This window comes from Muntiacus reevesi, chromosome X (genome assembly GCF_963930625.1).
Source record: "Muntiacus reevesi chromosome X, mMunRee1.1, whole genome shotgun sequence".
Lineage (NCBI taxonomy): Eukaryota > Metazoa > Chordata > Mammalia > Artiodactyla > Cervidae > Muntiacus > Muntiacus reevesi.
In genome coordinates this window covers 49,663,795-49,679,085 of record NC_089271.1, presented here as the reverse complement: position 1 = coordinate 49,679,085, position 15,291 = coordinate 49,663,795, and the positions used below count along the sequence as shown (strand labels likewise).

Genomic DNA, 15,291 nt, shown 5'->3' with positions numbered 1-15,291 from the left:
TATTTTTTCCTTTACATTTATGTCTATAACAAATTTGTCTAGAATTTATGTGTAGTTAAGGCTCTAACATGATGTGTTTTCCCCAAATACCAGCCCAATTTTCTCAACAATTATTAACAATTCATCTATTCCTCATTGATTTGAGAAGCTTTCTTTAGCATATTTTAAGTTATCATGTGTCTAGAGTCTCACTCAGTATTAGCTGCACTAAAACAATGACCTGTCAATTTTTGTGCCAGTATCACATCATTTTAGTATATGTTTATAATACACCCTGGCTTTTTTGTTGGTGTTGTTTGAGTCAAGACTCCTCTTACTGCTCTTTTAAAAAATAATAATCTATTCTTATTCATTTGCTTTTCCAACATACTTTAGAATTATTCTGTCAGGTGAACAAAAACTATTTCTTATGTATTTATATATCAGGAGGGCACATGATTAACTCAAATGTTTTATTATAGCTATGAATGAATCTTCTGCTTCTTAATAGAACTGTTCCTCTGAAGAGACGCCTAAACTTTCACCATGAATCTAGAGGACAAACTTTGTCCATTTTCATGTTGCATTTCTGGAAAATTGTTGAGTTTGGAATGAACCTATGCTAGAAATGGTAGGGCCTTGGCACATGCTTCGCCTCATTCAACAGGGCTGCATCCCACCCCTAGAAGCCTGACAGAGTTCCTCATTATCCTTCCCTTCTCAGTAGTGACTATTATATGTATTAAGTGAAGTGGGTGAAAGTTGCTCAGTTACGTCCGACTCTACGACCTTGTTGCCTATGCAGTCCATGGAATTCTCCAGGCCAGAATACTGGAGCCTTTTCCTTCTCCAGGGGATCTTCCCAACTCAGGGACTGAACCCAGGTCTCCCCATTGCAGGCAGATTCTTTATCAACTGAGCTATGAGGGAAGCCCATTTTATGGGCTTATTAATACATATTATATGTGTTAATGCCTTCCTCAAACATATCAAGTTTTCCTAGTAGATACTCATTTCTCTAAGCCAACTGTCCAAGAGCTGCACCAACTTAAGTTTTAGCTACAACTTGCCCAGCATTACTTTCATAAGGGTATCTCTTAACTACAGTTAGTAGAAGCAATTAAGGAGTTTAGATTCCTAACACTCAATCAGGCCATAGTTCAATACTCCTACAAAGTCTTTACACTGATGGGCAATGCAGTATTTAGGATAAGTTAATTTTCATTTAAAGTTTAATTTTAAATTCCCATTAAGACTTTCTGTTAATCTTTAAAACTGTATTTTCTACCATTTTGTTTTTTAAAAATCATAGGAGTTTGAAGTTGGACAGACTTTAGTTCAAACTCTTATTAGTTACATATAAAATCTCTTATTAGTTACCTAAACTTTGTAAGTTACTTTTCTTTGACCCTTTGTTTCCTCTTCTATAAATAGAGATAAATTACACTTTTCAGATCTTTATGAGAATTAGAAGCATTGAACACAAAGGGTTGACTTAGCACATTGCCAGGTATATAACATGTAATATTATAGAACATGTTCTTTTTGATTTTGTGAACATTGCTAATTGCCTTGTGCTTTAATAATGATCTTGTATGAGTTACTGATTTTTACAGGCCAGTTCCCCCAACACTAAAAGACTTCAAATGATGCCTCTTCTGTTGGGGTTCTTAGGTCTTTTTAAAAGTAATCTTTATATCTTTTACCCTGCTTTTAAGGAGTGGCCTATCACTTATTGCTATCCTGGGGCTGGTTCTAAGAATAGATTCCACTCTCTGTCTCACCTCCCTTACAATTTTCTGCTTCTGATTTGTTCTACACTGGGAAATCAGATGACCAAACTGTCAGAAATGTGTCTAAATTAAGAATAAAGAGGTTGATCAGAAGGCTAAGGGGTTCTCTTCAGGAGAAGAATATAGAATCTATTAGAGCATAGTCTTTGTGATAGTGGGCAGAGCTGTTAATAAGTCATTTTTAGTTATTTTCATGTTCTTGGATGTGTTTCAAAAACCCAGAGAATCAAATAAACAGGAAAATGAGCTACTACTATATTTTTGAAAAAAAAAAAGATAAATAAAACATGTAATTCTAGAGTTAATATGAGATAATGTAGGGCTGTGACCCAGGAATGTGCTAGGAGCTAGGAGAAATGAATATAATCCATTATTCTTATTGGGAAGACTTGTTAAGTCACCAATCTTAACATCAAGGTAGTTAGAATATTAACATATATTAAGCATCTATTATGTGATTATGTGATAGGGTCCCTGCATGTATTATCTCAATCCTCAAACAGCTCTGAGAAGTAAGAATTATTATACCCATTTATGGTGAGGAAATGGATACTGTAAAAGGTTAAAGTGACTTATTCAAGTTGAAAAGTGCCAGAGTCAGAATTTAAGGTTTGTTCAATTTCAAAGCTCAAAAATCTGTAACCCTCTGGTGATTTGTAAGGACGGACTTCCTCTTTGTACAAAATTTACTTACTCTACATCAGCAATGATGAGAACATTTAATAAAAAAAAACTGAATACCATCAACAATTACAATGATATATATCAAGTGCCTAGGAATTAATTTAAAATGCAGAAGACCTTTATGAAAGAATATTAACTCTACTTAGGACATAAAGTTTGGTACACCTGAAATTAATATAATATTGCAAATCAACTATACTTCGAAAAAGACAGAAAGGGAGATCTGAATAAAGGGAAAGGTAAACTATGATCTTAGGGTAGAAGGACAACATTATAAAGACGTCAATTCTCCCTAAATTAATCTATAAATCCAATTCATTGACCAAAAAACCCAACAAGATTTCATGGAAAATGGACTAATTCTAAATAATATATGGAAGATTAAAGATTCATGTGGTTCAGGAGTAGTCAGTACAAGTCTGAAACAAGAAAAGCAAAGAGTAGAGATTTAACCTACCTGCTATTAAGGAAAATTACAAACCCTTCATAAATGAATGAATGTGATATTGGTGAGGGAGCAAATAGGCAATGGAACAAAATAAAATTCAGGGATGAAGTCAAGTATATATAGGAACTTGGTACCTAGGAATGGTGGTAACACAAAACAATGGGGAGAGAAGAGATCATTTAATAAATGGAGTTGGGAAAACTGGATTATTATGTAGAGAAAATAAAACTAGACCCTTTCTTAATGCATATACAGAATAAATACACACTGAAGACCTGAAATGGAAGGCAATATTATAAAAATATAATGTAAACAGTTACATCATAGTTACAGAAAAAGTAGAAACATCTATGACCCATGGGTAGGGAAGAATTTATTAAATAAGATCCCCAGAGCACACACCATAAATGCATAGATTGATGGGTTTGACAAAATCAAATTAAATACTCGTTGGTTAGGGGTAAAGTGTACTGATATCTGCCATTTACTTGGAAATGAATCAAAAAGGATAGATAAATGGATGGATAGAGATAGAGGGATAGTTATATTGAATAAAGCTATTATTATTAATAATTATAGAATCTAAGTGGTGGTCATATGAGTGTTTGCCATACTGTTCTTCCCATTTTTCTTTATATGTATGTATGTATATGGGCTTCCCATGTGGTGCAGTGGTAAAGAATCCGCCTGCCAATGCAAGAGAAGTGGGTTTAATTTCTGGGTCGGGAAGATCCCCTGGAGTAAGTAATGGCAACATACTCCAGTATTCTTGTCTGGAAAAATCCCATGAACAGAGGAACCAAGTGGGCTACAGTCCATGGGGTCACAAAGAATCAGACATGACTGAGTCACTGAGCAAAGCACACATATATGTATGTGTATGTGTGTGTGTGTGGGGGGGCTTCCCTGATGGCTCAGATGGTAAAGAGTCAGTCTGTAATGCAGGAGACCTGGGTTTGATCCCTGGGTTGGGAAGATCCCCTGGAGAAGGGAATGGCTACCCACTCCAGTATTCTTGCATGAAGAATTCCATGGACACAGGAGCCTAATATATATATATGTGTGTGTGTGTGTGTGTGTGTATATATATACATATATATATATACATATATATATATATATACATATATATATGTATATATATGCCATGCCATATGGTATGGCATGCAGAATCTTAATTCCCTGACCAGGAACCCATGGCTCCTGCAGTTGAAGCACAGAGTCTTAACCACTGGATGGCCAAGGAAGTCCCAATTTTCTGTATGTATGAAATCATAACAATGAAAAGCCAGTGAAAGTGAAATAATTTTGTTCAAAAAGGATATTGTACATAAAGTTTTAAAAAACTGTGGCTGACTGGAAAAGAAATTTGACACATAAACACACAGATATAGAAAAGGTATCTGCTATATTTGTATGTCTATACATATATATATCTCACAAGAAAACTTACATAATCAGCAAGGAAAAGATAAAATAACCCAAAAGAAAATTTGCAAGATAAATAGGCACTTCAGAGAATGAGAAAACAAATAGCTAATATATTATATATAAAATAGGAAAGTGAAAGTGAAAGTTGCTCAGTCGTGTCCAACTCTTTGCGACCCCATTGCCTATGCAGTCCATGGAATTCTCCAGGCCAGAACACTGGGGTGGGAAGCCTTTCCCTTCTCCAGGGGATCTTCCCAACCCAGGGATTGAACCCAGGTGTATCCCATTGCAGGCAGATTCTTTACCAGCTGAGCCACAAGGGAAGCCCGAGAATACTGGAGTGGGTAGCCTATCCCTTCTTCAGCGGATCTTCCCGACCCAGGAATTGAACCAGGGTCTCCTGTATTGCAGGCAGTCTCTTTACCAACTGAGCTATCAGGGAAGCCCTATATATAAAATAGAAGATCAAATAAATGCTAAGTAAAATAAAAGATACTACTTGAAACCCAACGGATTGGCAAAAATTATGAAGTTATATAAGAACTGGCAATAATATGAAGAAATAGAAACTCTTATGCACCATTCATAATTTAGAACAAATTTCTAGAGAAATTTGGTAATATTTGGTGAAAAATTCATATGCACATTTTATAGGATCCAGGACTTCTTCTCCAAAATGCACACTTCAGATAAACTGACACAGGAACACAAAGAGACAGAGACATCTGTGAAGATATTCCCTGCAGCACTGTTTGGAATACCTAAGAATTGGAAACTATCAATCAAAGAACAAATAAAGTACTGTGATATCGGTACATGTTGGAATATAATTCAGCAGTCATCAGGAATGAACCATATATGAATATGGATAGATCTAAAAAAGAACACTGAGTGAAAAAAGTAACAAATAGAATGAGATGTACAACATAATAACTCTTGTGTTTAAAAAGAAAAAAAAATCTACACAAATAAACATCACTAGAGATTGTACATGGATATGGATCTTGCCAACCAAGGGATTGAACCCAGGTTTCCTGCACTGCAGGCAGATTCTTTTACCATCTGAGTTACTAGGGAAGCCCATGTATGTGTCATGGCAATCAATTCCAGTGTTTCTGAAGTCTGAAGTCAACATAAAACCTTCCCACTTCAAAATACCATAAAAACCACTTGCTTAAGGGAAATGTCAAAAAAGTAAAAGAGAAATGAACTGACCACTTCCAGGTCACATGGCTTACCGGAGTACACAGCACATGAGCAGTAGATGGGTGGGGACGTTAGCTGGATTGAGCATACTGGGTGTGTCTGACTTCATACAGGCCAGGAAGGCACGCATCCTTCTGTTTTTGTCCTCAACTGCTTTGCCTAGCCAGAGCTTCTTGAGGTTGGGGCAAGTCCATTCCCGAAATGTCAGTGCAGACACCAGCTCTGGGGTTTGAGGTGACTTCCCTTTATAGGCAGACCACTCTTTAAGAATCACTGAAGGAACTAAAAGACAGAAATTGAGGAAAAACAGGTTATAGAGACTCTGAGCATTTTACTGCTGGTCACAACTGACAGAATCCATCACACTTCAACATCTTTGTATTTTCTGTCACTATAATTTTTATTGTTAGCAGCAGAAATGGTGAGAGTAGTAAGCATTTATCAGATGCTTGGTATGTATTAAGTATTTTATATATAAATGTAAATCTTACTCCTCTAGACAAACCTGAGAGAGAAGCATTATGATTATATTATCACAAAATACAGTACCTATTTTATAAATGAAAAACAATCAAAGCTTAACTGTTACATAGTTCTACAGTCATATAGTAGTCCATCCATTATTCATAGACAATACATTCCAAGACCCCCAACGGACACCCAAAACCATGCATAGTAGTGAATCCTGTATATACTATGGTTTTTCCTATACCTATAAACCTATGATAAAGGTATGCAAGAGATTAACAACAATAATAAAATAGAACAATTATAATATACTGTAATAAAAGTTATCTGAAAGTGGTCTCTCTCAAAGTATCTTATTGTACAAATTTAATGCCTTTTCCATCATAACTAAGCCCTTATCATGTACTGCATCCATAATTTTTGCAGTTCAAGATGTGACAGCAAAACTAGCATAAATTTCTTTTTCCTTCTTCACAATTTCACAGGTAGAAGACTTGTTCTTACCATACATCTTTTTGTTCTTAGTACAGATGCTAGCAACGTCAGCATATAATTTTTTCCTTCCCTTATTAATTATTGAGAACTTAATAATTATTAATTATTGAGAAATTTTACCTTTTCACTTAAAGAAAGAACTTTCTTGTTTCTCTTTGTCATATTTGAACTGCTAGCATCACTACTCTTGCACTTTGGAGCCATTATTAAGTAAACTAATGATTACTTGAACACAAACACTTCAACTGATTATAGGGACATCCCTGGCTGTCCAGCGGTTAATATTCCATACTTCCACTATAGCAGACACAGGTTCAATCCCTGGTTGGGGAACTACGATCCTGCATGCCTCACTGTGTGGCCAAAAAAATAAATAAATAAAATGAAAAGATTTTAATACAATAGCAAAGATAGGAAATAGACATTGGTACAATTGTGTGTATAGTTCTATGTCATGTGTAGATTCATGCAATTATCACCATAATCAAGATATAAAAATATTCTATCACCACAAAGATCTCTCTTGTACTACCCCTTTTATGGTCATATGCAATGCTCTCTGGCACCATCCGTGATCTCTGCCAACCACTAATCTGCTCTCTATCTCTATAATTTTGTCAGTTTGAGAATATTATATAAATTGAATCAGTGTGCAACCTTTTGAGACTGGCATTTTCACTCAGCATAATGCTCTTGAGATATATCCATGTTGATGCATGTATCAATAGCTCATTCCTATTTTGATGAGTAATATGCCATGGTATAGATGTACATGGTTTACCTTTTGAAGGACATCTAGGTTACGTCCAGTTTGGAGCTATTATGAATATTTGTGTATAAGTTCCTGCATGAAAATAAGTCTTCATTCTCTAGCATAAATGCTTCAAAAATGTAGTGCTACAGACTTATTTTTAGTCTACTTTTAGTTTTAAGGAACTGCCAAATTGTATTCCAGAGTGGTGGTATCATGTTACATTCCTATCAGCAAATCATGAGTGATCCAGTTTTCCCACACTCAGTCTAGCATGCTCTATTAACACCATTATTCATTTTAGTCATTCTGATAGATAGGTATGTAGTAATACTTCACTGTGGTTTTGATTTGCATTTCTCTAATGGCTAATGATGGTGAGCATATTTTCATGTCTTTATATCCCACACATATATCTTGTTTAGTGAAATGTCTGTGAATGTCTTTTGCTGATTTTCTATTTGGATTATTTTTATATTGTTCAGTTTCGAGAGTTATAACAGATACTTTCTTTCAGAGTATTTCAGATACTAGTCTAGATATGTGGCACTTGTTCACCTGTGGATTTCCAATTGATACAGTACTATTTGTTAAAAAGACAATCCTTCCTCCAACGAAGTGCTTCTGCGGCTCTGTCAAAAATCAGTTGGCTGTACTTGTGTGAGGCAATTTTTGGGTTCTCTATTCTGTTCCATTGGTCTATACCACTGCTAATCACAGTCTTAATCACTGTAGCGACATCTTAAGTCTTATAATCAGATAGAGTGATTGCTCCCAAATTATTATTCCTTCTCAAAAATGTTTTAGCTATGCTAGGTCCTTTCTTTTCCTATATAAATATTAGAATAATCTTACCTTCATATATACAGAATCCTGATAGAATTAGATATAAACTCTGTTAAATCTATATACAATTAATTTCTGTTGAATCAGTATAAAAAAAAAATTCCCAACAAAGTCCAGCACCAGACAATTTGATAGTGAATTCATCAAAAATTTAAAGGCGAGCTACCACCTATCCTTCTCAAATGATTCCAAAAAAATTGAAGAGGAAGGAATGCCTCTAAACTCATTCTATATAAAACAAAAATATCCTTCAATCCTAAAAAAATGACTACAGGTATTTCTCTACACAAAAAGGAAATTATAAAAGAAGGAATTTTGGAATTATCAGGAAGGAGGAAAAAACAATGAAAGGAACAAATATATGGATAAATACAATATATTTTCTTTCTTCTGAGTTTTCTAAATTATATCTCACAGTAAGCAAAAACTGTAACAATGTCTGTAGAGAAAATAAGACGATTATAAATGGAGAAAGGTAAAGAGATGCAATAGAGGTCAGGTTCACTTCACTTGAACTAGTAAAACGTCAACACCAGTATAGACTGTGATAAGTTATGTATATACAATATAGTACCCAATAAATACACTAAAGTAGTTATATAAAGAGATACATTCAAAAACATATAGATAAATAAAAATGGAATTCTAAAATAAGTTCACATATCTATAGGATGGGAAGGATAGGAAAACAGAGATATAAAAAACGGAACAAACAAGTAAAAATAAAATGACAGACTTAAGCTCTAACATGCCAATAATTACATTAAATGTACATAACTTGGTAAAGTAAAGTAAAGTAAAGTAAATTGGTCTAATGACACCAATTAAACACACTGTAGAATCTAAAAAGGTGACACAAGGGGTTCCCTGATGGTGCAGTGGTTAGGACTGGGCACTTTCACTGCCAGGGCCCAGGTCCAATCGTCGGTCAGAGAAACTAAGATCCTGCAAGCAGAGCAGTGAGGCCAAAAAAAAAAAAAGAAAAAAAAAAGACACAAATGAACTTATTTGCAAAACAGAAACAGACTCACAGACTTCAAAAACAAACTTATGGTTACCAAAGTGAAAAGGAAAGGGCTGGGAGGAAGGGATAAACTAGGAGACTGGGATTAAAACATACACACTACTATAAAGATATAAAGCAACAAGAACCTACTGAAAAGCACAGGGAACTCTATTCAGTATTCTGTAATAATCTCTATAGGAAAAGAATCTGAAAAAGAGCAGATATATATATATATATATATATATATATATATATATATATATATATATATAACTGACTCACTTTGCTGTATGCCTGATACTAACACAACACTGTAAATCAACTATACCCAAATATAAAATAAAAGTTTAAAAAAGAGTTCCTTTTCCTCCACATCCTTTGCCAATATTTGTTGTCTTTTTGATAATAACCATTCTGAAAGGTGTGAAAACCGTGGTTTTGATTTGCATTTCCCTGATGACTGGAGAAGTTGAGCATTTTTTCACCTGTCTGTTGGCCATCAGTATGTCTTCTTTAGAAAAATGTCTATTCAGATCCTATGCCAATTATTTAATTGGGTTGTTTTTTTGATGTGGAGTTGTAAGAATTCTTTGTATATTTTGGATATTAACCCATTGTTGGATAGATCATTCGCAAATCTTTCCCAATTCAGTGAATAACCTTCCTGTTTTGTTGATAGTTTCATATGCTATGCACAGAGTTTTCAGTTTGATGAAGTCCCATTGTTTATTTTTGTTTTTGTTTACCTGAGGAGATAAAAAAAAAAAAACAAAAAAAACAAACCCTAAGACTGACGTCAAAGAATAGGGCTTAGGTTTCTTTTAGAAGTTCTTATGGTTTCGGGTGTTATGTTTAACTGTTTAATCCATTGCATGTAGCTATCCAGTTTTCCCAACACCATTTATTGAAGAGGTTGTTTTTTTCCCCATTGCATATTCTTGCCTCATTTCTCATAGATAAATTGCTGATATAATTTTGGGCTCATTTATGGGCTCTCCATTCAGTTCCACTGATCCATATATCTGATTATGTGCCAGTATCATTCTGTTTTGATTATTGAAGCTTTGTGTGTAATACAGTTTGAAATTAGGAAATGTGATGCCTCCTGTTTTGTTCTTTTCTTTAAAATTTACAACATTGTGTTAGTATCAGGTGTACAGCAAAGTGATTCCATTTTATAAATATATATACACATTATATATAGGCTTCCCTGGTAGCTAGGCGGTAGAGAATCTGAACTTGAATACATAATACAAGATATATAACTATATAATACGTATAACATATGTGTTCTTTTTCAGATTGTTTTCTCATATAGGTTATTACAGAGTATTAAGTTGAGTTCCCTGGGCTACACGGTAGATCCTTATTGATTATCTGCTTTAAGCATTCAAGTTGTGCATGCTAAGTCGCTTCAGTTGTGTCCAACTCTTTGTGATCCCAAGGACTGTAACCCACCAGGCTCCTCTCTCCATGGAATTTTCAAAGCAAGAATACAGAGTGGGTTGCCATTTCCTCCTCCAGGGGATCGTCTTGACCCAGGGATTGAACCCATGTCTCTTCTATCTCCTGCATTGGCAGGCAGGTTCTTTACCACAAGCGCTATTTATGTTAATCCAACCTCCTAATTTATCCCTTCTCCCCAACCTTTCCGCTTTGGTAACCATAAGTTTGTTTTTGAAGTCTGTAAATCTGTTTCTGTTTTGTAAGTAAGTTCTTTTGAACAACTTTTCAGATTTCCCACATATAAGCAGTATCATATGATATTTGTCTTTCTCTGTCTGACTTGCTTCACTTAGTATGATAATCTCTAGTTCCATCTGTATTGCTGAAAATGGCATTATTTCATTCTTTTTTAATGGCTTGAGTAATATCCTAATATGTGTGTGTGTGTGTGAGAGAGAGTGTGAGTGTATTCCATTATCTTCTTCATACATTACTCTATTGATGGAAATTTAGGCTGCTTTCATGTCTTGGATACTATAAATAGTGTTGCTATAACCACTGGGTTGCATATATCTTTTCAAATTAGTTTTCACTTTTTCCAGATATATGCACAGGAGTGGGATTACTGGATCATATGGTAGTTCTAGTTTTAGCTTTTTAAGGAAAAACACCATACTGTTCTCCATGTTTTTTTTGTTTTTAAGACTTTATGGCTATTTGGGTCTTTTGTATTTCCATATAAATTTTAGAGTTGTTTTAGTTCTGTGGAAAACACTGTTGGTATTTTGATAGGGATTGTGTTGAAACTGTAGACTACCTCAGATAGTATGGTTTTTGACAATATTAACTCTATTAACTCTTCCATTTCACAAGCACTTATATCTTTCTGTTTGTGCCATCTTCAATCTCTTTCATCAAAGTCATAATTTCCTGAATATAGGTCCCTTAACACCTTGCTTAGATTTATTCCCAGGTATTTTAATTTTTTTAATTGGAGGATAATAGCTTTACAGTGTTGTACTGGTTTATTTTAATCTTTACGTGATTGTTGGGAGTTTTTGATTACTGATTCAATTTCATTAAATTGGCCTGTTCATATTTTCCATTTCTTCCAGATTTAGTCTTGGGAGATTGTACATCTCTAGGAACTTATACTTATCTTCTAAGTTGTCCATTTTATTTATTTTTTAATTTTTAAAATTTTTGTTGTATATTGGGATATAGTTTGTTAACAATGTTGTGTTAGTTTCAGGCATACTGCAGTGATTCAGCTATACATATATATACCTATTCTTTTTCAAATTCTTTTCCCATTTAGGTTATTTTACAGAGTACTGACCAGAGTTCCCTGATTCTTGTTATCTATTTTAAATATAGCAGTATGTACATATCAATCCCAAACTCCCAATCTCTCCTCCCACCTTCCCCCTGGTATAGGTTGTCCATTTTATTGGTGCATAATTGTCCATAGTAATCTCTTATGATCTTTTGCATTTCTGTGGTGTTGGTTATAGCTGCTCCTTTTTCATTTCTGATTTTATTGATTTGGGCCCTCTTTTTTTCTTGATGAATCTAGTCAAAAATTTACCAGTTTTATCACTTCAAAGAACAAGGTCTTAAGTTCATTCATCGTTCTTATTTTTAGTCTCCATGGCATTTATTTTTGTTCTGATTTTTATCATTTCTTCTACTACCTTTGGGGTTTTTGCTCCTATTTCCTACTTTCTTTAGGTGTAAGGTTAGGTTGTTTCAGATTTTTATTTTTCCTGAGGCTGGCTTGCATCACTATGCCTCTTAGAACTGCTTTTGCTACATTCCACCGTATATACTCAACCACCATGTTTCTATTTGCATTTGTCTCTAGGTATTATTTGATTTCTTCTTGAATTCTTCAGTGATTCATTGATCATTTATATATGCTATTATTATTATTATTATTTATTATGTTACAATTTATTATGGTACCATAATGCTTGACCTCCATGTTTGAGACTTTTTTTGCAGGCTTTTTCCCCCCCTTGTAGTTAATAACTAGCTTCATATTGCTGTGTTTGGAAAAGATGCTTGATATCATTTCAGTCTTCTTAAAATTACTGTGACTTATCTTGTGGCCCAGCATGTGATCTATCCTGGAGAATGTTCCATGCACACTTGAAAAGAATGTGTATTCTGCTACTTTTGGATGTAACTTCTATATATCTACTAAGTCCATTGGACTAATGCATCATTTAAGGCCAGTGTATCATTTATATTCTGTCTGGAAGATCTGTCAACTGATTTAAGTAGGGTGTTCAAGTTCCCTAACATTAATATGCTACAGTCAACTTCTCCCTTTATGTCTCTTAATATTTGCTTTATGTATTTAGTTGCTGCTATGTTAGCTGTATATATGTTTATAATTTTTGTATATTCTTGGATGGATCCTTTGATCATTATGTAATGTCCTTTTTTGTCTCTAGGCCTGGAGCTGGTCTTGAAAGGCTAATGGGTGGGGCTGGAGGCCAGAGGGTCCAAGGCCTGCTGTCTATCCACTAGTAGGTGAAGCCAGGTCCTGAGGCCAGTGCTGGCCCATTTGTGGGTGGAGATAGGTCCCAGTGTGTTGGAGTTGATGTTCGCCTGCAGCTGGACAGGGCTGGGGCCTGGTGTGGCTGGCAGCTCAGTATAGCAGCCAGTGTACTGGTGGGTATGTCTGTGTATCTGCCCAGCTATCTGTCTGACCTGGAATATCCTAGGACTGGTGCTAATTGGCTGGTGGGTGGGGCTGGGTCCAGGCACTAATAAACTAAAGGGAAGGTCCCAAGATGGCACTTACAGCACCAATATACCCATGATAGGATGAACTCCCCAAAATGGCTATGACTGGCTTGATGTCCGCACGATGATGTTTCAATGGCCTCTTGTCTCTATGGGAGGCTCTCTAAATCAGCACTTGGTCTGATCCAGCCTCCTTACAAATTATTGTTTCTGTCCTGAGTCTTGGGCTGTGTGAGTTTTTTGTGTATATCCTTTAACAGTGGAGACTTTATTTTTGTAAAGGCAGAAGGGACTCCATGACTTCTGATGAAAGATCAGGCTTTATTTGTATTATTTCCCTCTATATGTAAAGCATCATTTCTCTCTGGCTGCTTTCAACAATTTTTCTGTCTTAGGATGGACAAGGGTTTAATTTCCAAACTACACAAACAGATCATACATTCAATACTGAAAAACCAAACAACCCAATCAAAAAGTGGGCAGAAGATCTAAATAGACATTTCTCCAAAGAAGGCATAAAGATGGCCAAAAGGCACATGAAAAAAAATTCTCAGCATTGCTAATTATTAGAGAAATGCAAATCAAAACTACAATGATGTATCACCTCACACCTGTCAGAATAGCCGTCATTAAAAACTCTTAACGCACATATGTGGAATCTAGAAAAATGATACAGATGAACCTATTTCCAAGGCAGGAATAGAGACAGAGACATAGAGAATGGATCTGCGGACACGGTGAGCGGGGCAGAGAGGGGGAGGGTGGGATGAATTGGGAGATTAGGACTGACATACATACACCACCATGTATAAAACAGATAGCTAGCGGGAACCTGCTATATAGCACAGGGAGCTCAGCTCAGTGCTCTGTGATGACCTAGATGAGTGGGATGAGCATGGGGTGGGAGGAAGTCCTAAGAGGGAGGGTATATATGCATACATATAGTTGATTCACTTCGTTGTATAGCAGAAATTAACACAACATTCTAAAGCACTTATACTCCAAAGAAAAAGCTTTTAAGTGTATACATAATAGACACTGCAGTGGGTGTGGAGAAAAGAGAATCGTGTTACACTGTTCGTTGGAATGTAAATTGTTGTAACCACCATGAAGAACCATACTGGGGTTCCTTAAAAAACTCAAAATAGAGTTACCATACATATGACCCAGCTATTCCACTCCTGGGCATATATCCAGAAAAGATGAAAACTCAAATTTGAAAAGAGACATGCATCCCAATGTTCATAGGAGCACTATTTTCAATAGCCAAGACACAGAAGCAACCAAAAAAAGATGTCCTAGAAGAACTGTACAAAAAAGATGTTCACAACCCAGATAATCATGAAGGTATGATCACTCCCACTCATCTAGAGCTGGACATACTGGAATGTGAAGTCAGGTGGGCCTTAGGAAGCATCACTATGAACAAAAGCTAGTGGAAGCGATGGAATTCCAGTTGAGCTACTTCAAATTCTAAAAGATGATGCTGTGAAAGTGCTACACTCAATATGTCAGCAAATTTGGAAAACTCAGCAGTGGCCACAGAACTGGAAAAGGTCAGTTTTCATTCCAATCACAAAGAAAGGTAATGCCAAAGAATGCTCAAACTACTGCACAATTGCACTCATCTCACACACTAGTAGAGTAATGCTAAAAAATTCTCCAAGCCAGGCTCCAGCAATACGTGAACCGCAAACTTCCAGATGTTCAAGCTGGTTTTAGAAAAGGCAGAAGAACCAGAGATCGAATTGCCAACAGTTGCTGGATCATTGAAAAAGCAAGAGAGTTCCAGAAAAACATCTATTTCTGCTTTATTGACTATGCCAAAGCCTTTGACTGTGTGGATCACAATAAACTGTGGAAAATTCTGAAAAAGATGGGAATACCAGACCACCTGACCTGCCTCTTAAGAAACCTGTATGCAGGTCAGGAGGCAACAGTTAGAATTGGACATGGAAAAACAGACTGGTTCCAAATAGGAAAA

The 15,291-nt window shown here is 35.6% G+C and overlaps 1 protein-coding gene across 9 annotated transcripts in view; it reads right to left on the bottom strand.

The window, feature by feature from the left end:
* The window catches only part of FAM120C (family with sequence similarity 120 member C), a 146,157-nt gene that overhangs the window by 35,132 nt on the left and 95,734 nt on the right, over positions 1 to 15,291 (bottom strand). For all 9 annotated transcript variants that reach the window (XR_010660384.1, XR_010660383.1, XM_065914938.1 and 6 more), the window contains one exon: positions 5,574 to 5,823. Coding sequence is in view for 7 of the 9 variants with exons in the window: in XM_065914938.1 (XP_065771010.1) it covers positions 5,574 to 5,823 (250 nt within the window). In the remaining 2 variants the exon portion in view is untranslated. The remainder of the gene's footprint in view (positions 1 to 5,573; positions 5,824 to 15,291) is intronic.